Source organism: Rutidosis leptorrhynchoides, chromosome 6 (assembly GCF_046630445.1).
Source record: "Rutidosis leptorrhynchoides isolate AG116_Rl617_1_P2 chromosome 6, CSIRO_AGI_Rlap_v1, whole genome shotgun sequence".
Taxonomy (NCBI): domain Eukaryota; kingdom Viridiplantae; phylum Streptophyta; class Magnoliopsida; order Asterales; family Asteraceae; genus Rutidosis; species Rutidosis leptorrhynchoides.
In genome coordinates, this window is record NC_092338.1 from 366619039 (window position 1) to 366640941 (window position 21903).

At 33.3% G+C, this 21903-nt stretch overlaps 1 protein-coding gene and 1 pseudogene across 2 annotated transcripts; both read left to right on the top strand.

Annotated features, from left to right (window-relative positions):
- The first annotated feature begins 2028 nt into the window (after positions 1 to 2028).
- Positions 2029 to 12349, top strand: LOC139854863 (uncharacterized; annotated as a pseudogene).
- Positions 12350 to 16603: 4254 nt separating this feature from the next.
- Positions 16604 to 21713, top strand: LOC139851799 (hexokinase-3-like). Of its 2 annotated transcripts, none has more exons than XM_071840974.1 (9): positions 16604 to 17105; positions 18072 to 18219; positions 18308 to 18490; positions 18613 to 18687; positions 18848 to 19003; positions 19082 to 19180; positions 19286 to 19413; positions 20252 to 20333; positions 21120 to 21713. In XM_071840974.1, the coding sequence occupies exons 1-9, from the start codon at positions 16834 to 16836 to the stop codon at positions 21504 to 21506; spliced, it is 1530 nt and encodes a 509-aa protein (XP_071697075.1). In that variant the 5' UTR covers positions 16604 to 16833; the 3' UTR covers positions 21507 to 21713. The 2 variants fall into 2 exon arrangements, with proteins under 2 accessions (XP_071697075.1, XP_071697076.1); XM_071840975.1 differs by having other exon boundaries at positions 18341 to 18490.
- Positions 21714 to 21903: the final 190 nt, after the last annotated feature.

A 21903-nucleotide genomic window follows, 5' to 3' on the forward strand; every position in this document is an offset into this window, starting at 1 on the left:
TCACCCGTAGCAAAACGTTTTTACTTATGTAGATACATAAAGCTATGAACACTTAACACGAAAGGCCCGCGCGATTAGTTTAAGCTAAGGAAAGTGGACAATTTTATTAAACCACAATACTAGTTTAAACAATTCCATCCCCAATTCATAACCTAAATCCCAACCTCTCCCTACCATATTCATCCCCAATTTATAACGAATGTAATGTAATGACTTTTTCACTGATATTCTCGAATTACTCTTTATTTTCCCCAAATTAGGTTTTCGATTATTTTTGCTGCTGTTTCCGGTTCGGCTACCTAATCGATCTCTATTTTCACAGTTAAATTACTCCAATTCAGCTACTCGATCGATTCATTAATTAAGTAAGTATGATAGCCGATTCATTCATTTTGTAATTCATTTTTTCAATTCATTGTATTTTATTTGATTCATTAGTTGCTTTCTGAGAATTATTGATTGTGATTTGTTATCCGATGACGATTAATGTTTGAGTCACTTGTAAATTTTGTTTTTTATTTAATCAATTAATTTATTTCTGATTATTGTATGATTTAGGTCACGGTTATCTGAATTCATAGTCACTTACATGCTTTCAATGTGATTATGTGTTAGCTAATAGAGTCACTTTTGTATCTAGGTGATGTAAACAACTGTTGATCTATTAACTTGTGATTTAGAAGTATGCTAAAAAATAAGCTCAATTACATGAAGTTAGAGGATGTGTAAAACAGAAAACTAAACATACGCAATGATAATGTAATACACTCAATATGAAAGAAAACTTGGTGCCTGTTCTACTGCCACTACTCAGTTACAAAATCAAATGCATAACAATAAGAACAACCTACCACTAACTTATTCAAACAAAATTGTAATAAAGGATAGGGTTGACTAAGTTTACTGACTTAGTATTTGGTGTTGTATAAACTCTGTTAGACTTGTTAGGATTGTGCACATGATGATAATACGAGTAACTGATGCAAGAGAGATAAATAATGATGGAAAAAATATTCCTGCCTAGAGGTCTGTTGTTTATTTGTTTGCTTAACACAGTTCTTCGAATACACGCTTATATAGTTTATTTTTTCTTTTAAAACTTGATTTTTAGGTCAGGTAAAAATTAAATGTTAAAGCGACTAAGCGAGGCATAGTTGGAAGCGTTCTTCTACTATTCAGGTTCACCAAAAATAACTTCACGTGGTTATTTGGTTTAAAGAATGATAATTAAGATATGATCTACATGTATGACGCATACTAGCACAATCTGTTAGCATCTTATATATCTCATTCGCTGACTAGAGACAAGGTATATTATGTCTGCTTATAGGTGCTAAACGTGTCAGTTCATTACGATAGTACATATCTTATTGATAGTACATCTTTGAGTTTGAAGTATATAAGTATGCAAATTTTGCTCTGGACTACCCGTTGACAATCTCGTTTCTCAATCTTTTAAATGAACTCATTGCTGAATTAAGTTACACAACTGATAGGTGAGGTAGGTAATGATTAACATTATCGATAATATTCATTACATGTGTTATGTTATTGCTCATACTTTTCCTCTGATGTACAACGAGGGAAGTTCGACATTCGTGTATATTTTGCTTGAATGCCTTGTAACGTGTATCTATGTCTAACGTCTTTGCTAAGATTGGTATGTACATTGATTTGGTTAACCATTGATTTTATCGATGTAACTATATGTTTATTTATTCATATAATTTTAAACTTCTATCGCTTAAGGATTTTTGTTTAAGTAGCTACCGAAGACTGCTGACAGAGCTCAAATTCAGGCAAAATAAGTTAAGATTATGTGCGAAGGATTAGCAAAATCGGATGTAATTCGGGTGGGGCCTCTTCAAGCAATGGAGAATTCGATGATAGCGGCAACAAATACTAATTATCTATTGTGCATATATTAATCCTTCTGAGAACAAAATACTTCTCTTTTTAATCTCAAAACTTGTCATTTAGATATATTGTATATAAATTTTAATTTTCATGGGTTGGTTTTATACAATAATGTGGATGTACCCAAATTGCTCTGCTTCAAAGCATCTGGGTCATCATATGTTGTACACATTGGAGGTTCTTTTTTCTTTTTTTCATTATAACATTATTTTATTTGGGCTTTTGGTATACAACAACACCGATTAATTCAATGAACGTATAGAGGTCAAAACTACGGAGTGGTGTTTGGCTCATGGCTGAATGGCTAATGACTGACTCAACATCAGGTAAAGTTCTTGGTTTTACACTCCATAACATCAGAGATGAAATTAGTACTAATTTTTCATATTTTTCTATTTGTTGGTAAGTTTAACGTCTATGTTGATATCCCATATGGTAAGGGTCTTTTGTCTTGCTTTCCTTGGGTGGTTTTATTTATTTCATGATCTCTGCAGTGACTTGTGTTATAAGATTTGTTGTTTTGGCCTTAGCTGACTATCGTCTACGATAATCGGAAACAGGTAATCTATTGTTGTTGTTTTGAAATGACAACCAGGTTCCTATTAGTTTTATCTGAGTAATGTATGTGCGTGTGTGTGCAATTTACAGTATTTGAAGTCGCATATGATTTGCTTATAAAGTTGGGAGCCTGTGCCCCAGGAGATGACAAAGAGAACATTTCGATCAAATAGGAGCTCAAGTAAAGTCATTTTTAACCTTTTTGTATTACTTATATTGTTTTGACAATCAGAGTATGATACGTGCTTGAAATGGGATGTGCAGGTAGCTGGTGATTTACTTAAGAGACTAAGAGAGAGTGACCGTAAGTTTTTTTTTACTATACTTGAAAAGTTTAGGATGATTTTACACTTCTGCTATATCTTCTAGGATGAAATTTGAGTAAAGAGAAGTTAAATTGAAGTCTATTTATGCAGGTATCTGGCATAGTGCTGCATCGTTAGACGATGTTGGTGGCTGGAGGGACAATCAAATTTTGAAGATCGGATTACAGATGATGTAGAATTAACATGAAATGAAATGTCTGTATAGTGAAGAAAATTAACTGTTGAAGAATAAACACCACATCATGTTACGTTATACTTTAAAATTTCAAATTTGCAAATTCATTACTTATATTTAATTAAACATTCTGGTAACAATATATATATATATATATATATATATATATATATATATATACATACGTGTACGTGTCAAAACCTCACACTTATAAGTGTGCATAACTATGTAAAATCCTCACAATTTTAGTTGTGTAAAAATAGGTAGAATACATTTGGAACCATCAATAATTTTGTAAAGATTTCACACACAAAAGCGTGTACAATTACTTCCTACTTTCACACTCTCAAGTGTGAGGATTACTCAAGTAAAAGCACAATTAAAACTGTGAGGATCTATTGAAAATTTGTTACGCCCAGTTTCCTCACACGTTAGGCAAATGTGAACTTTACATTTCTACACGCTTCTAAATGTTTAAATATGCATAAAAAACGTGTATACTTGATTCTTTTGTTGTAGTGCGAGGATGAGATAAATTCTCTGCAACTTACCCCAAATGAGAATGATGTACAGTTAATATTTGGTTCTTTGGACTCTGCAACTCTCAGATCTGTAGGCTTCTTTAACAACAAACCAAGTGAAGTAAAAATTTCCAAAAATCACCAACCATCAAACCTCGTAAAGAAAAGGCACAGTGATGAAATTGTTCATACTACTGCAAACGAATCACAAAATCTTGTCTCGATCGTACACAAAAATGGAAATATCTGTGATTCGGAGTCCCTATCGTCTAGCAATGCAGTGAAATTACTGGAACAAAACGATGCAGAACAACCTGTATCATTTGTACCCGCAGGTGTTGGTGACCCTAAAGCTGTGACTGTATCATCATCGAATGAAGAACAAGTAGCTTTTGAAGCTGTGGGCTTGAATGATACTAAAAATAGTATTTTGACTGCATCAAATTGTCTGCATACAACTGAGTTACTGACTCGAGGCTTAGTCAACCCTGGAAATATGTGCTTTCTAAATCAACTCTTCAGGCACTTCTTGCTTGTTCTCCTTTTGCTCATCTCTTGCAGGAGCTAAGAACGCGCAATCTACCCGAGGTATACAGCTAGTTTCCATGTTCTTGTGATTATAAAGCTGCAAATGAACCGAGCTCAAATTCGAGTTGGCCATCTTAGGCTCCTGATGCAATCGCGAGCTCGTTTTGAGAGCTCAAACTGATTTAAAGCTCGTTTTGAGAGCTCAAACTGATTTAAAATGTTTATTCAAAGCCATTCTCTATTAAGCAAACTTGGTTGCAACTCTAGAACTTGATATACTTCTAGTTGGACGAGTTCAAGTTGATTCCTAGCTTGAATTAATTGGTAAAAGCTCAACTCGATTGCACACCTAATATATATACATATATATATATATACGCAGATATATTGACTGCATATTACATAGAGCTAGATGAGATTCTAGTTGGAGTTTTATAAGCTCAACTTATCCTGTGTTTTGAGGTATTTTTTTCGTACTTGAATGGGCTAGAGTATAGCTTGAGCTTGAGTGAAATTATAAATTCGCAACACGTTTACATCTCTATGTGTAATCATGATGCGATTCAAAGCCATTAAGTGATATTTGTGTGTGGTGCACTACTGAAATTCCACTCATTGTGTTTTCACTCTGTTTTCAGACTGGGTATCCAACTTTACGTGCGTTTGTCGATTTTATATCTGAATTTGACATGCCGTCTGACGTCCACTACAAGAAAAAAGATGGCATTCTTCTAGAAACTGGGAAACCTTTACGACCTGTCATGTTTGAATCTGTTCTCAACAATTTTTCCCCAGATATGCGAAATAGCTTTTCAGGAAGATCAAGGTTTGTGTGTTGCAACTGGCTATAACTTCATGACAAGATATAATGTGTAGCTACACTATCATATGGATGCATTATATATTTATATTTGAAGTTTTTCAGGCAAGAAGATTCTCAAGAGTTTTTAAAGTTTTGTCATGCATCAAATGCATGATGAATTACTTAAACTTGAAGGAGGACTTTCACTTGTTAATGGAGGCAAAGTTTCATTGGTTTCATCAGTGAGTGATGAAGATGGTGATAGTTGGGAGACGGTTGGCCAAAGGAACAAAACTGCAATTACCAGAACACAGAGTTTTATTCCTTCCAAGTTGAGTAAGTTTTTTGGCGGACAACTGAAAAGTGTTGTTAAGGCAAAAGGTAAGTTTGAGACCAAGTATTACAGGCAAAGTGCATACTTCATCATAGTTATTATGGTAAATGTAATCTTTAGAAATGGATTCACAAATTTGAGTGAAAAGTGTTTTTCGTTTATTTGAATATTTTAATATTTCTGATAATAGCGACAATTGTGGCACTTTTTATCAGTAACTCACCATTGTTGATTACATTATAAAAGTTCTAGCTAATATTCGTGTTAAATCATCACTACTTCTAATTAAATCTAAGATTTGACTCAAAACGGGATCGTAGAACTAAATCTTTTTTTTTTTATCTATTAATCGCTTTAGTTTTTGTTCATGTTGGTTCACTAAAAACATGACTTTAGGTGCTTAGATATATAAGTTTTTTGGTTCTCTAAAATGCAATTCTTGCTTCCTGCAGTTTGACTTTCTATCTATAATCTGAATATAAACAGGTAACAAAGCCTCGGCTACTATTCAACCATTTCTTCTGCTCCACCTCAATATAAGTCCAGAGCCTGTCCGTACGATAGAGGATGCACTTCATATTTTTTCTGCACCAGAGACACTTGAAGGGTATCGCGCATCATCAGCAGGAAAGGTATGTTACTATACTTTGTATGTGGTGCACAATTGAAGGGTTTCATTGTTCTAAATGAAACGTGTTCATTGTGTGATCAGGCCGAGTTGGTAAGTGCGAGCAAATATGTGAAGGTCCTAGAGCTTCCCGAAATTTTGATATTGCACTTAATGCGCTTTAGCTATGGAAGCCAAGGGAGTGCTAAATTATCCAAACCTGTTTATTTTCCTCTGGAGCTGGTTCTTAATCGGGAACTGCTTGTTCGGTCAACAGCAGAGGTAACTTTAATACATGATTCATGTTCATTTTACTAGTTTTTTTTTTTTTTTTTTTTTTTTTTTTTTTTAAATTCAAGAAATCTGCAGCTACTCGCATGATTATTTGCATCTCTTTTGAGTTATGAACTTGTAATTTATTTATATTATTGCTTGTTAGAGATAGAACATGACCTAAATTGATCCATTCATACGTAACTTAGTCAAACTCGTTACGTGTACTTGCTGTTCAAGTCCTAGTTTATTGGGCTAATAAAATAATCGTATGCAGGGTCGTAAGTATGAGCTTGTCGCAACAGTCACTCATCACGGTAGGGAGCCTTCAAAAGGTCATTACACTGCCGATATCTTGCATCATCCTAGCGGCAAGTGGCTGCGTTATGGCGATGCCTCAGTTGTCCCTATTTCTACCAACAAGGTACTTCATCATCAAGCTTATGTTCTTTTCTACAAGCAGCAGTGTAGGTTAGCTGGTACATAGTGCTATATTCGGCTTTATAAATTAAAATTAGTCAGTTCATTTTTATATATATTTATAGCAATTAAAAAAGGAAAATACTCAGTGGCTTCTTTGTTTGGAAAAATTGTGTTAGTTGCCATAGAAACGGAGATCTTAAAAGGCAGAACTGTGATTAAGGATGTGTAATCCCATTTAAAGGTGATAATATGATGATTTAATGAACCCATCTGATTTATTTAGTATTACTAGTTGTGTTGTTTCTTCCTGATTTTTGAATATCATAAGTCATAACTTAAACATGAAATTTAAAACTGAGATGGTTTAATTAATTCTTGGCCAGAAAATGATGAAAACTATACAATATAAGCTTTAACATAAGATTTAGCTACACACATTTGAAGTAGGAAAGGAAGTAGTATTTCAGGGGTGTTTGCGGTCCAGTTCGTTTGACTTTTGTCAACAGTACTGGTCCATATTACAAATAATTTAGCATGTTAAGGTTATACCATTCAATCTCAAGTTGATTTTTGAAGTCATATCCACAATTTACAAAGTATGCAGGTTGGTATTGTTATTTCTGGTGCTCATTTGTATTATTTTTAAGAAACTTTGGTTCAAAGTGCTATTATGTTGAAAATAAATTGGTTATCCGGTAAGCTGCTAAAATCGTGCTTATTCGCTGTTCAAAATATCAGCTGTGAATAATTTTAGCTGGTCACTCTTGAAGTAAGATCTAGTTTTCTAGGGGCGTTTGTGGTCTGGTACATTCAATGTTTTACTAAATTTTGAAGCGAACTGGTACGTATTGTTTCTTCAATTCTAGTATGAACCCGCATTGTTTTAAAAGTGTTGACCTACAACCTAACTATTTAAGGGCCTGTAAAGCGTGTATGCTCGGAACCTCAAGTGATAGATTAGTGATTTTAACTTCAGAATTTTAGTGGAGACCCAAAATTCAATACTCATGGACTACAGTTTGACAGTTTGAGACTATGTCTTAAAGAAAATGTGTATACTCGGGAAGGGTGAAACCGAAGCGTTTTAACAGTCCAGATTGATACCAAATCTACAGACAAAAACCAATAAGAATGTCATACTAAGGGTGTGTTTTTCGTGAGATTTCAAGGGATTTGCATTTAAAAACTCATGAAATTCTTTGTTTGGACGGAGGATTTCAAATGACTACGGTTTATAAAATCCTACGAATAATAGATTTCAAAATCCCTTGTATATGTGAAGAATTTAGAAATCATATGTTCCTCTTTCACGTTTATGTTTTACTTTTACGTTTTACGTTATTTTTACTTTTCACGTTGACTCTTCATATTTACGTTTTACGTTTATGTTCACGTTTTACGTTTATGTTCACGTTTACGTTCTAAGTTTTACGTTTTACGGTACCTTTTTCGTTTACGTTTGATATTAACGTTTTACGTGTTAAGCTTTACGTTTACGATTTACGCTTTACATTTTATATTTTACGTTTAAGTTTTTCTTTCACGATTTACGTTCTACTTTTAACATTTTACATTTACGTTTTACAAATCTCGGGATTTCATATCCAATGATAGAATTTTAAATTACGGGATTTCAAATCTCATGGTATTTCCTGAAATGTTAAATCCTCAAACTAAGTTCTACCTAAGTATATCATTTGAAAAGATAAATACGGAGTATTGTGTTTAGCTAACTTCTATCATAACGAGATTGGTTAAACTTTGTTAAATACACTAAAACGTTTTAACTATTAACTATAGTAGAAGATCCATAATTAAAATTTATTACTAGCTTTCATTTGTAGATTTTATTCATTCAATTAAAAAAATTAAACTTTAATAAATGAACTTTAACATATGACTTTTAGAATGGTTAGTTAGAGAATTCCATAGCATAAGACGTATATTGGGATAACATATGACTCACAATTAAGTGTGTGAACACTTAAATTCGAACATATGCTGTGTTCAAACATTTTTTTTATTCGAATTTAACTTTTAATTAAACATTTTTGAGTTCGAACAAAATAGACTAGGTTCGAACAAAAAAGTGTTTGCAGTTAAGTTGGAACATGTTTTAATGTAGTGTTCGACACTTTTTTGTTTGCATTCAACTTTTGATTCTACATTGGTGAGTTCAAACAAAATAGGTTGAGTTCGAAAAAAAAAATTGTTCTCGAATACAAATGTTATAACCTCCAATTTTGCCTTGATAAACTAATTGTCTCATGATTGTCTCATGATGAAACAAATGTTATAACCTCCAATTTTATTTTTATTAATTTTTTAAAACATAACATTGACATAGACGTCACATAGTACTACCTTTGGCCCCTATCTCTATTACTTTTGTTTTAACAAAGGTCCCATTGTATTGTTTTCGAAGTAAAAGGGATATTGTTAAAAGAGGAATACACTTTCGGTAGATCGCATATCTAAGTCTTTACATAAAGTCATTATTCCAAAAGAAAAGGAATATTGTAAGAATTATAAGAATGCTCAATAAATAAAGGTAGGGGAAAGAATTATTTTCTATAAAATTCAGAGGAATGTCAACAATAATAATTATATATTTTGTTGATATTTATATCCATTAATAAAACCATTATAAATTCAATGATTCTTGAGTGTTAGGGATCATTCCATTCAGCATCATTGATGGTCAAAGTATATGAAATAATAGAAAACATGGATAATTGAATTAAGTAAGTCGAGTTCAAACTCAAAATTTTATTATTTTTTTGAACAGCGATTGGATCACCCGAGAGGGACTAAACCACCCGTTGCGATCATCTCATGTTTCGACTATGCCGATGCAGCGATAATAACCCCGCCCCCATCGCTGCCCGGGAGGAAACCTTGAAACCGATACAAGGGCACAACCAAGTAAAACCTCCTCCCCTTTCCCCCCCCCCCCCCCCCCCCCCCCCCCAAACGATATGGAAAATGTGACATGGGTGGATACTTCATGGCAGAGATGAAATTGTATTTTTAATATGTAGCTAACGGGAGTAGAACTCCCGACCTCCCCTAAAAGAGGCAGGTACCGATTTTAATGTTAAGTTGATCAATTTCAGAGATGGAACTAGTTGATCGATCAAGTAAATAAATTACTAAAATACAATAAAGAGGATTAATAATAATCAGGATTTAACTATCTGAAAAATTAATGTGCATAACCCTAGAATGATCTTGTGGATACAATGGGGGTGGTTAGCTGCTAATCGTTCACTAGCAAGAGTTTCTAAGTATTCGGTTTGAAGGTTATATGAAAATGTAATGGAAAATCAATTATTGGAATGTTTAACTAGTGATGATTTAAGTGTTTTAATTGAAGACCCGAATTTAATAATAAAAAAACTATAGATTATAGAAGATGCACCTTATTATCTTTTTCATAACTGACACGCGTAATCTCCACTTATGTATACTCCGTATAAGATAAATATAAAATAGTATGTGTTCGAATTAACCAATTTGAGCTTGAATAGAAGAAAGAAGTTAATGACACATTGCTAGACGTGTGGGCAATCATGACGTCGTGTAGCAATGCAGTGCGCATCATGGTGCTTGCATTGCTACACAGCGCGACATTAAATGAGGCAAGCTTGTTGGTGTTAAACTTTCCATCCTTTTCTCGTCATGATTACTTGACTACTAGAAATGTATGTGCATTATGTACAATATACTTTGTATTTTATAAATGCATCCTCAACTCGCTCAACTTGGTCTATTGACATCCAAAATATAAGTAAATGTTATGCAAAACTATGGTGGCTAGACACTAAAACCAATTAAAAGTGAAACAACGTTTTTTTTTAGACGGCCACAAATTTTATAAATAAAGACTTCCTAGCGAGAAGCTAGGAAAGCCTAAAGATTACACATCGGCTTTAATTGTCAAGAGTTCCAATTTACAAACAGTTTTCCTCTAGAATTTAACCAAATTAAAAATGACACAACATGTGTGAATATTCCAACATGTGTTTCACTTGCAAAAAGAAAACCAAAACGTGAGCACAATGTGTCGGTTTGTCGTACGAACTAGCACATGTCACATATGCATAGTTTATTACTGTAGTTAACAAGGGTAGATAGTACATGTAAGTCGCGTTATAGAATTAAGTTTCAAATTCTATTTTTTGGGTTTTTATAAACAACGGCGAATTGAGAAAGAATCATAAACAACACTAAGAAAACAAATAAAAATTCGACCATAGTACTTCGTAATTCAAGTAGATAACCAATTTGAAAACATAATTATACAGTTTATACTAGAGAATATTACTCCATATGTCTCAACTTTATTGTTCAAAAACAAAAAAAAAATACACTTATACACATATCATTATTAATTGTACCTTTTATTAACTTAATGTTATATCTCCCATTTTTAATCAACTTTTTTCGTCTTGAATAAATAGATTATTAAGGGTATCAAAATATTTTGCTTTTCTATTTTTATACATTTTTATACATTTTTAATCCATTTATAATGTTGACAATAAAATTGATACATCCATAAAAAGAATAGCATTTAATAGATTCTTGAGGAGGGAATAACTAGAAAATTTTAACACAAAATAAATTTGTAGAGCCTTATTAAACATTTAAAGAACTTCGCATATATAGTTTTAGGACCATATGTTACACAGTTATAACGATGCACGTTGTCGGCCCACAACGACCACAACGGGCATTGTAAGAGCATTGTGATTCGGCACGTTGTGTCATTGTGGAGGCGAACAACGACTACCACAATGGTAACGATGGCCACTTGTTATGAATTAATTGGTTCTCAGGAAACTATCGTTTGAGCACAATCGGATTTTAAATAAATAGATAAAAATACAACTAATATTCAATATAAATACCACAATGTCTACAATACTTACATGCATTTTCTTTTTAATCTTCACAATTCTATCAACAATTCTAAAAAATTGATAAACAAAAGCAATTGAAAAACATACAAGATGGTTAATTATGTTTTAGAATCGGATTCAAATGATGGAGAAGTTTTGAAATTTATAAAAGTTACTTACGAAGCCGGCGAATTGCCAATGAAAATATTACCACGAGAATATATCCATAAAGATCATGAATGTGTCGCTCAACATTTATGGAATATTGTTTTTCTGAAACACCCAGATTTTCAGCATAAAAATCCAAACGACGGTTTCGTATGTGTTGCCAATTATTCATGTGAATCGTAAATGATATAACTAAGGCATTTTCTAATGAGAATTGTTCCGTTCACTTTTTATATTTTGAGAAAAAAAATTATGTTATTGGTCGGCAAGGACTAACAATCTTTCAAAAGATTACATTTGCCATACGTCAGTTGGCGTATGGTATGGTGCCAGATGCTCTTGATGAGTATTTACAGATAAGTGAAACGTCATCTTTGAGATGCCTTCACAATTTTTGTCGTTGGGCATCTGACTTATATCATAGAGAATATTTGAGAGAGCAAACTATATCCGACATAGCACGTTTATACAGTGCACACAGATAGTTTTAGGGGATGTTAGGGAGTATGAGTGTATTCATTCGGAATGAAAAATTTGTCCCAACACATAGAAAGGTCAATACGCTAGTGGTAATAATAAACACCCAACAATCATGCTCGAAGCAGTTGATTCACATGACATGTAAATTTGGCACGCTTTTTTTGCATGACAGGTTCTAATAATGACATCAATATTTTAAATAATTCTCCGATATGTGAATCGCTTGAAAATGGGACCGCGTCACCTACATCATTTTATGTAAATGGGCACCACTACACAAAGAACCGACCAAAAAGGAATGTCATGATAGATCAAGAGATCGGAATACAATAATAGAGAGTTGTGAGATCGAAGAGTGTATGTCCAACTACGAGACGACCTTACCGAGCACATTTGAAACTTATCAGCAAACATTCGTAGTATTAACTAAAATTTTAATATTATGTAATTTTTAGTATTAACTAAAACTATATATATATATATATATATATATATATATATATATATATATATATATATATATATATATATATATATATATATATAACAAATGAGAAAAAAATCACGTCAACTTTATTGCCTTCTCACGACACCACAAAACAACATTTAACACAGTTACCCTCCATCTAGGGATGGCATCGGGTCGGGTTTGGGTAATCCGAGACCCGAACCTGATTAAAAAAAAACTTGTCTCAAACCCGGACTCGAACACGTCGGGTCCTCGTAACTAGCAAGTAAAAAGGTTTCTCCACGGGTATCCAGGTCCTCATTTACTTATGAACTATCAATAAACGTATTTTCCACGGGTATTCGAGTCTTTTTCGGGTATACGGGCCGGGTAATCGGGTATATGGGCCGGGTTATCGGGTTTTTGGGCAAGGTTTATGGAATCGGGTCTTTTTCGGATATACGGGTCGGGTAATCGGGTTTGTCTTTAAGACCATCCTTGGACTCGTACCCGAAAAAAAAATTAAAAATCATCCACATACCAAACCCTATACCCATATACCCGGCCTGAACCCGACTCAAAAATATCGGGTTTCAAATTTTTCCATAGAGTACAAGTTTTTTTTACATCCCTACCTCCATCCCACAACAATGTCGCATCAACATAAATCACCACCACAACCCAAGTAACTTTAATGGGTAGTTTAGTTGTCAAAGTTTGGAAATCTTTGACACTCCATAATCATAAAAGTTGAGTGAGTCAGTTATCACACTAAAAAAGAATCTATGTACAGTTAATTATGGATCGATTAGATTGCCAATTATCAAACTTTTGCTCTTAGAATATTTCTTCCCTGCATATAACGTCACATGCAGATTTACATTTTTTGGCAAAAAAAAGTGAAATTTGTCTGTGATAGGTCAACATTGACCCTATTAACCCAAAATGTCAAATTTTGTAGGGTTCACCAGTTTTTTTTCATTTTCTTTTGAATTAATTTAATAAATAGATACATTAAATATAAAAAAAAGACATAAATTAATTTTTCATCTAAATTCAACAATACATAATTTAATGATTACATAAAATTTTAACTACATAATATTAATAAAACATAAAATAAATTAATGCATAACGCGAAATGTTGATAGAAGGTTCTAAACATGCTCGACTAGATCCTCGGTAGTTGGTTGTGCATTTCCTTATACCTTATTTCTCTTGCGATGATGTCTCAATCTCGTCCTCTATTTCGTATACCTTCGGGACGATTCTCCATGTCCTAATTAATAAACGCTTATTCCCACTTACTTATGCAAATCCATTATCTTCTAGAATCATAATATGCAATATGACAAAACACTCAATTACTCTTCGCATTTTGTTTATTTTCAAAGTGCGAGAAGCTAGTCGTAAAATGTGAAACTGAATTTGAAGAACCCTAAATGCCCTCTCTACATCCTTTCGGGCACTAGCTTGAAATCTGATAAACTTCATTGTTAACTCTTCTGTGGGACACGAATACCTTTGACTAGAGTCGCCCAGTCGGGATATATACTATCGGCAAGGTTATATCCATTGGTGTATTGATGACCATTTGCCTCAAATGGTGCGGATTAATCCGTTCCATTATCAAGTTTATTAAATATATGGGATTGATGATTCAAGACATTTATATCATTATCGGACTCCTAAAAAAAAACATGTCAAATTCACGAGTCATATGAAGCAACTACTTCAAGCATAATGGTCGATTTCTTGTGGTCTTCCCGAGTGTATTGTCCTTTCAAAGCAACGGGATAATTCCCACACTCCCAAAGCATACAATCGATACTCCCGAGCATACCTTTGAAACCATGTCTCTCCTCGTGTGCACTATATAATCGTGCAACAACATGTGCATTAGGAGATCTCATGTATTCAGTTTTGTATAAATTGATGACACACTTACAAAAGTAATTTAGGCATAGTATTGATTATGATTCGCTCATTTGCAAATATTCGTCCCACATATCGGTAGTGGTTCATATGGTAATTGGTGTATAGCCTAAATAATTTTTCATAACGTAGTAAAAGTTGGCCTACCGATAACATCATGCCGTTCCGTAAAATAACTAAAATATTCAGGAATATTATTACTAGAAAAATTAGTTATACCTTGCGCTATTCAGAGGAATAAATGTGTTCGCATACGAAAACGCATTTTAAATTTCTTGGGTGGATACTTTGGCGTTTCAAAAAAATAATCGTTCCACAATCATTACAGAATCTAAGAATGTAACTTCGAACTCTTGAAATACGCAACACAGACTCAACTTCGGACTCATCGTCTTCTAATTGTTGAATAAGTTGAACAATTCGCATATCCTCCGAATCGAAATTTGTACCACGTAAATACGAACCCATATATAAAAATACAAGATTTTATAAAATGTAATAAAAAGTAGAGAGAAATGAGTAGTTTGGTGTGTAAAAATGATAAGTTAAATGAGTTTATATAGATAGAATCAATAGGTTTAAAATAAAGTAAAAACGGATATATATCCGTCACATTTGCAACTGACGCTCCTATCTATCAAAGTTTGATGCCCTGTTAATTGCGTTAGGGGCGTCAAAGTTGTCCAACTCAGTTGATGCTGTGTTGTTTGACGCTGCGTCATGATCAATCTTAATGTATATAGAGAATTGAGAAAAAGATTACTTCGTATAAGAGGTTTCCTTACCCACGTGAAATCTTCACCGTCAACGTATTTGACATAAGTGATAATTTTGACAAAGATTGGCACGAGCCCGCCAAACATTCTGTTAGTATCATGGCGTTAGATGGCGCTGAAAAGTGGGACCCATGATTTTTTATTTTTTTTTTAATTTTGTAAGTTGTGTATAATAAGTTGTACGTGTTATATTTTATGGGTATACTTTTAGGTACTTCTATTATTTAGTGAAAGATAGAAAGAGTTTAGTAAAAGGTTAGTGAAAAATCACTTGCTTGAGTGGTATGAGGTGAGATCCAACTTGAGGTATTTCTAACCTAAGTTCGATTCTCACTCAAAGCAGGGAGTTTCAAATTTTGATGGTACTGCAAATATTAATGCGATTTGAGAAGGTCTCTGGGGTTTTCCCAACCTTCAATGGTACTGTCAATATCGTCTGTCAATATCGTCGCGAATTGAATTTCTTCCTAACGCGTGTGTTAGTGATAAATGAAAGCATTCGACGTCGATATCACCGTTAAATAAAAAAAAGTTGTGTGAAAACGGTTATGAGGTTAGTGTGGAAGAGATGATTTTATTGAAAATAGAGTGAAATAGGGAGTAAGTTTAGTTGAGCTTAGCTGGAAATAGAGGAAGACAGCTGGAACAGAAGTGTACGGAGTGAGGGTGGGTACATACGCAGCTAGCTGTAATCGTTGCCCTTTTATCTTTTTTGTCCACGTGGTCCCATCACTCTCACATCCCCATTCCCACCCATTTTTACATTACTGTACATGTTTTTTACTCCGTATATAAATATAAATATAAAAAATAAATTGCATTGCATTCATACACCCCTTGACTTTTCTTTTGTTGTAGTTTTGTTTAGTTGCTTTGTGATTGTCTTTCGCTGCGATGGTATCTTTGTTCGTTTTTTCATCTTTGATGAAAAAACTTTATTTTAATGTTATCGTTTTTTTGCCAAAAAAAAACTATATTTTATATATATTTTTTTCCCTTAAACGAAAAATTATCTTATTCTAAGTAATCTATTTTTGATTTTTCTATTATTTATTTGCACAATGCACCAAAATGCAATATGCTACACAGTGAATTGACAAACATAAATATATCAAATTTAATATATTATTATGATGATACAGATTATCGTTTAAGAAATGATGAATGTTATCATGAAATACCAATCACGAAAATTTAACAAAACACATATACTAACAATGAAAAAAAATAAAAATAAAATTAAAATTTATTCATGAAATTGTATACAAACCTCATATACAATAGCTTAATTTTTTTCATAAAATTGCAAGTACAAAGTTGAGAAATTGGTCAATTCATAATGGTCTAAGGGCAAAGCGGTAATTAGACAATGATATATATAAATATCCCCCAGTTTAGCTTCCCAAAACTTCTCTCATCACTCTCCAAATACCGCCTCCTCTAATTTTTATTTTCTCTCAAACATTTTATCAAACACTTTGTCTGCGTCTCATCACCGCCGTTACATCGCCGGAAAATCATCTCTCCGGGAACCAAACTTCCGTCAATTGCAACACCTTTCATCTTTACACCATCCCAACCTTCACTTACCACCGTTATCAGCCATGGCTGCGGAGACTGAAATCGGTTAAACAAATCAATTTGTGTGATAAAAAAAAATGGGGAAGTTAGGTTTAGGGTTAGCTGTAGGTTGCGCGGTTTCGAGCTGTGCGATCGCGGCGGTGATGGTTGGACGGAGAGTACGGAACAGGAGACGGTGGTGGAAAATTGTGAAGATTTTGGATGAATTTAATGACGTGGCTGAAACTCCGGTTAGTAGGTTACGGCAGGTGGTTGACGCCATGGCCGTTGAGATGCACGCTGGGTTAGCTTCTGAAGGTGGCAGTAAACTTAAGATGTTATTAACTTTTGTCGACAATCTTCCTGAAGGGTCCGTACTATCATCATCATCATCATCATCATCATCATCATACATTCATCCCTCTTTACATACAATATTTTGTGTGTGTGTATATAATATGAAGTATTTGGTGTGAAGTTGAAATTATTTTGCAGAAAAATGTATTGATTGTTGTTAAATTGACTGAATTTTATATTTTTTTTTTCTACTTTGAGTTATTGTTTATTGGCGTGTAAAGTTACTAATGTTAATGCTGACGTTGTAGGTGTTGGTTCTGTTTTAGTTATTTGTGTTTGATTCGTGCAGTTTGATATTGGTTGCGTAGATGGGTGTTATGTTTGATTTTACTCTAGACTTGATATAATAATGTTGCCTTTTGTGTTCATTTTTATCGTTATCATTATCATTATTTTACTAGGGTTTTAATGTGATCTCTTTTATCTAATTTTAGGGTATGAGTTTTAAAGATTTGGTCTTCTTGATGCTTCTTTAATCAGTCTTTTTTTGAAACTTCTTGTTGACCTAACCTTTTTTAAAGCTCTTGTTTATTTATTTTTTTAATATAAATTTATGTTTGAATTAACTTTGTAATTCAGTATGAGTTAGATTCTGTTTCTTATCCTTGCATTAGCCCTTGTATTGACCAAGTTCGGTGAACCTTTGGCTTTAATTGTAAATTGACCGACCATATGGAAAGTTTGTTGACAGAACTCGAATCAGGTATTTGAGTGGCCAATAGATACTATGTACTATATATGAAATGTCTATCATAATGAAAGGTTAGATTTCAGGGTGCTTTTGTCATGTTGTTACTATTAAAGCTCTTTTTAACCCAAATGCTCCCCGCATATCTCAATTTAGTGCTACATGATTACATTAAATAATAATTATGTTACTGATACTATGGTAACTAATTGTGCATGATTTGATGGTTTTTTATTTGTATTGTACGCCCTTTATCTTCTATTTTTGTTGATTGTATATCTTATTGATCAGGAGTGAAAACGGAATATTCTATGCAGTACATGTTGGAGGCACCAATTTTAGGATTTTGAGAATCCATTTTGGTGGCCAAAGGTCTATACTTGGACACGATGTTGAGCGAAAACCCATTCCACCTTATTTAATGACCAGTACAAGTGAGGTATGTGAACCACTTCTACTACTTGTGAATTACCAATTGTACCCTTGCGTCTGTGATGTAATGTAATGTTTTAAACTATTATTTTCAGGAACTATTTGATTTTATTGTCTTGTCCCTGAAGGAATTTGTTCAAAAGAAGGGTAACAATATGCAGCTTTCACAAGTTAAAGGAAAAGATATCGGCTTTACATTTTCGTTTCCTGTAAAACAGACATCTGTATCTTCTGGTACTTTGATCAAGTGGACTAAAGGTTTTGCCATCGAAGACATGGTTAGTCTTTCCTATGTAAATTGAAAACATAGTAGTGTTCATATGGTATTATCTGCTAGTTTACAATGTGATTTTTATAACTTTATCATCATGTATGTGAGGGTAAGTGTTTATTATTTCAGATCGAAAAAGACGTTGTTGAATGTCTACAAAAAGCGTTGTCTAGACGAGGTTTGGATATGAATGTTACTGCACTTGTAAGCACTCTATTTTTCTTTTTTCATTTTATCTCTAATTTTTATCAGATTAAAGATTGTACCAAATGTACAAATAGCAGGATTATCATTCATGTAATTTTTTATCAATATATTATCAATATCATTGGCGAAATTTAATATATGCATTCGTTGTTATCAGGTTAATGATAGTGTGGGAACATTGGCTCTTGGGCATTTTTATGATAAAGACACAGTTGCTGCGGTGGTGATTGGCACTGGTACCAATGCATGCTATTTCGAGCGAGCTGATGCAGTTATTAAATGTCAAGGTCTTCTCACGACTTCAGGAGGCATGGTATCTTTTGTTCATTCTAATATTCAACAATTTGTAAGAATGAAAATACCAGAAAAAAATCATTTATTTGTCAATCAGGTTATCAATATGGAATGGGGTAATTTTTGGTCCTCGCATTTGCCTAGAACACCTTATGACATTGATCTGGACACTGACAGCCAAAATCCAAACGATCAGGTCTATATTGTAGCAGGCTTGCTTCTATTCTTTTTTTATTTTTGCTCTGTATATGCTCGCATTTGTGTTAATCATTCGTTGACTGTTAAATGAATACTGATGCAGGGTTTTGAGAAAATGATATCAGGAATGTATTTAGGCGACATAGTAAGAAGAGTAATCTGCAGGATGTCTTTAGAATCTGATATCTTTGGGCCATATTCTTCCAAGCTGTCGGTACCTTTCGTGTTGAGGTATGTGTTACCAAACCTCTATTAACAGTTCTCATTTTTTAGGGTCTAATATTTTTCATAAGTAGAACAATATTTTACATATACTTTTGTGCAAGTGTTTTGTTACTAGATTCAAAACTTAAAATCTCTGCATAGACATCGGGAATAGTATAATTGATTATTATTCCGGTAAACGAATTCCAAGTGAGAATATGTGTAGCATGGGTTAGTTGTTAAGTAATCTTTCTATATCAGTATTTAATGTATGTGCTTAGTTGTAAATGCAAGAATCTAAACTTTAAGTAGGTACTGAGATACAAAACTAAAGAAGTGTGCATTGAACTTTGTTATATCTAAAGTTGTAGATGATTCGAACATCTAACAAATAGGTGAATTAATTAGTTGTCATTTTTTGTTGTTTTATTACGCTGGAGTCTGACTCATTTGTTTGTCTTATTTCTTTCTTTCTTTCTATATTAGTTTTATAAATAAATGTCTCATTAGGGAAAAAGGAAAGTTTTTATCATTTGGCTCCATTCAATAGCTACTACTAGGAGTCATTTTTCATATATAATAATATAAGGCAAGCTTTAATCTTATTTTGTTTTCTTAAACTGGCAAAGTGGTGGTCCTCATTTTATTCCATTATTATATACAAAATCCCCCTTCAATTTCATTACTTTTCTCTTTATAAAGAAAAAGCCCGTGTTTTCTTTATCATGAAATCAAGCACCAATCCATTACACTTTCTAAAATTGGTAATTTGACTATGGCCTTCATATAACATTCTCTGTTATGGAATTACCTTAAATTTTAATATATGAAGGAAATGATTATATTGTTTTTTGATAAAACTCAGTACACCTTTAATGGCGGCCATGCATGAAGATGACACTCCTGACTTGAGTGAAGTTGCCAAGATTTTAAAGGACACCTTAGAGGTAAGACGTTGTTTTCATTGAAGTGTGTGTGTGTGTGGGGCTAATCGAGACTCGAGAGGGAAGTGAATTTTTGGGGGAAGGGGAAGTAAAAAATTATATACATATTATGTTTTTTCTAAGTGAAATTTGTGATAATTCATCGATAATATTGTATTGCTGTGAAAAAATACCAACATTTATGAAAAAGAATATCATTTTACGGTAAAAATGTTAAAAGTTTTTGACAAAATCAATAGCATTTATTATATATAATGTTTTTTGGAAAAAAAATGTTTCATTCATCAGTTAGAATTTATTCTCCGAAAACATTCATCATAAATAATGTTATTCTTATCTTAGATTTTGATCAAAAAAATCTGTTTTTGTTCGTAAAATTTATTTATTTTTCTTCACATACATCATGAAATTGTATATAAATACAACATTAAATATATAAATGAATGGTGAAATAATAAACATTATTTATACAGAATGTTTCACTTCCCCCTCCCCGTAAAAATTAGCTTCCCCATTATTTCCCTATATGTATATGTGTGTGTATAAATATATATTAGTGTGGCAATTTTAATCCATTTACCTTTGGATCTATTTCGTGTGTTCTGTTATTAAATGATGGTACGTACCATTCAGACAGGTTGGAAGTTGTCCAAAGTCTAATTTTATTAAAACCTCTTAAATTTTGGTTTTTGACCCTTTTTTTACCCGGCCCTTATGGACCTACATATTGTCAGTTAATAACTTCGAAACTTAGGTTCCGTGTTTCTGAAAAATGTTGTTCATCATCAGATACATGACACTTCATTGAAAGTTAGAAAACTGGTTGTCAAAGTATGTGACGTGGTGACAAGACGAGCTGCCAGGTTGGCTGCTGCAGGTGTTGTCGGGATCTTGAAAAAGATTGGGCGGGATGGGACCGGGGGCATTTCAGGCGGAAGACCGAAAGGTGGAAAAAGTGGTAAAATGAGAAGAACGGTTGTAGCAATTGAGGGTGGATTATACACAAGCTACACCATGTTTAGAGAATACATGAATGAAGCTGTAGCAGAGATATTAGGTGAAGAAATTGCCCCATATGTTATTCTTAAAGTGATGGAAGATGGATCAGGCATTGGAGCAGCTATGTTGGCTGCAGCAAATTCAACCCCAAGTGTGGATACAGTACAGTTTCTATGAACAAATATTTATTATTTATATATTTATATATTTATATATATAATCATGATATATAAGTATACATATAGATCTGTAAATTGTAGATTCCATTTTTCTGTCGTTTCAATTCGACATATGTATAGGAAGGGAAGGTTGTAAATATGTCATATGGCAGTAGATGAAGCTTGTGGTGGTTGGTTCTTTGTAGTTTCAGAATGTGTTCATTCATTTTCTAGTGTTAAAAAGACTTTTTTGCTCAGTTGGTCCCTCTATTATACCCCAAATCGCTGGTTTGGTCCCTCAGTTTTTAATTTGGCAATCAGAGTCCCTTTATTATTTTAATTTTGCAATTGGAGTCCCTCCGTCAACTGGACATCCAAATCGAACGTTAACTCTCATCATGTGAGTTACACGTGAT

What these genes read in the sequence shown, in the direction of transcription:
- LOC139851799 (XM_071840974.1), top strand. Translation starts at nt 16,834, where the DNA reads ATGGGGAAGTTAGGTTTAGGGTTAGCTGTAGGTTGCGCGGTTTCGAGC. An exon ending in GTCGACAATCTTCCTGAAGG is followed by an intron (nt 17,106 to 18,071) that starts GTCCGTACTATC and finishes CTTATTGATCAG; the next exon opens with GAGTGAAAACGGAATATTCT. An exon ending in ATATGAATGTTACTGCACTT is followed by an intron (nt 18,688 to 18,847) that starts GTAAGCACTCTA and finishes CGTTGTTATCAG; the next exon opens with GTTAATGATAGTGTGGGAAC.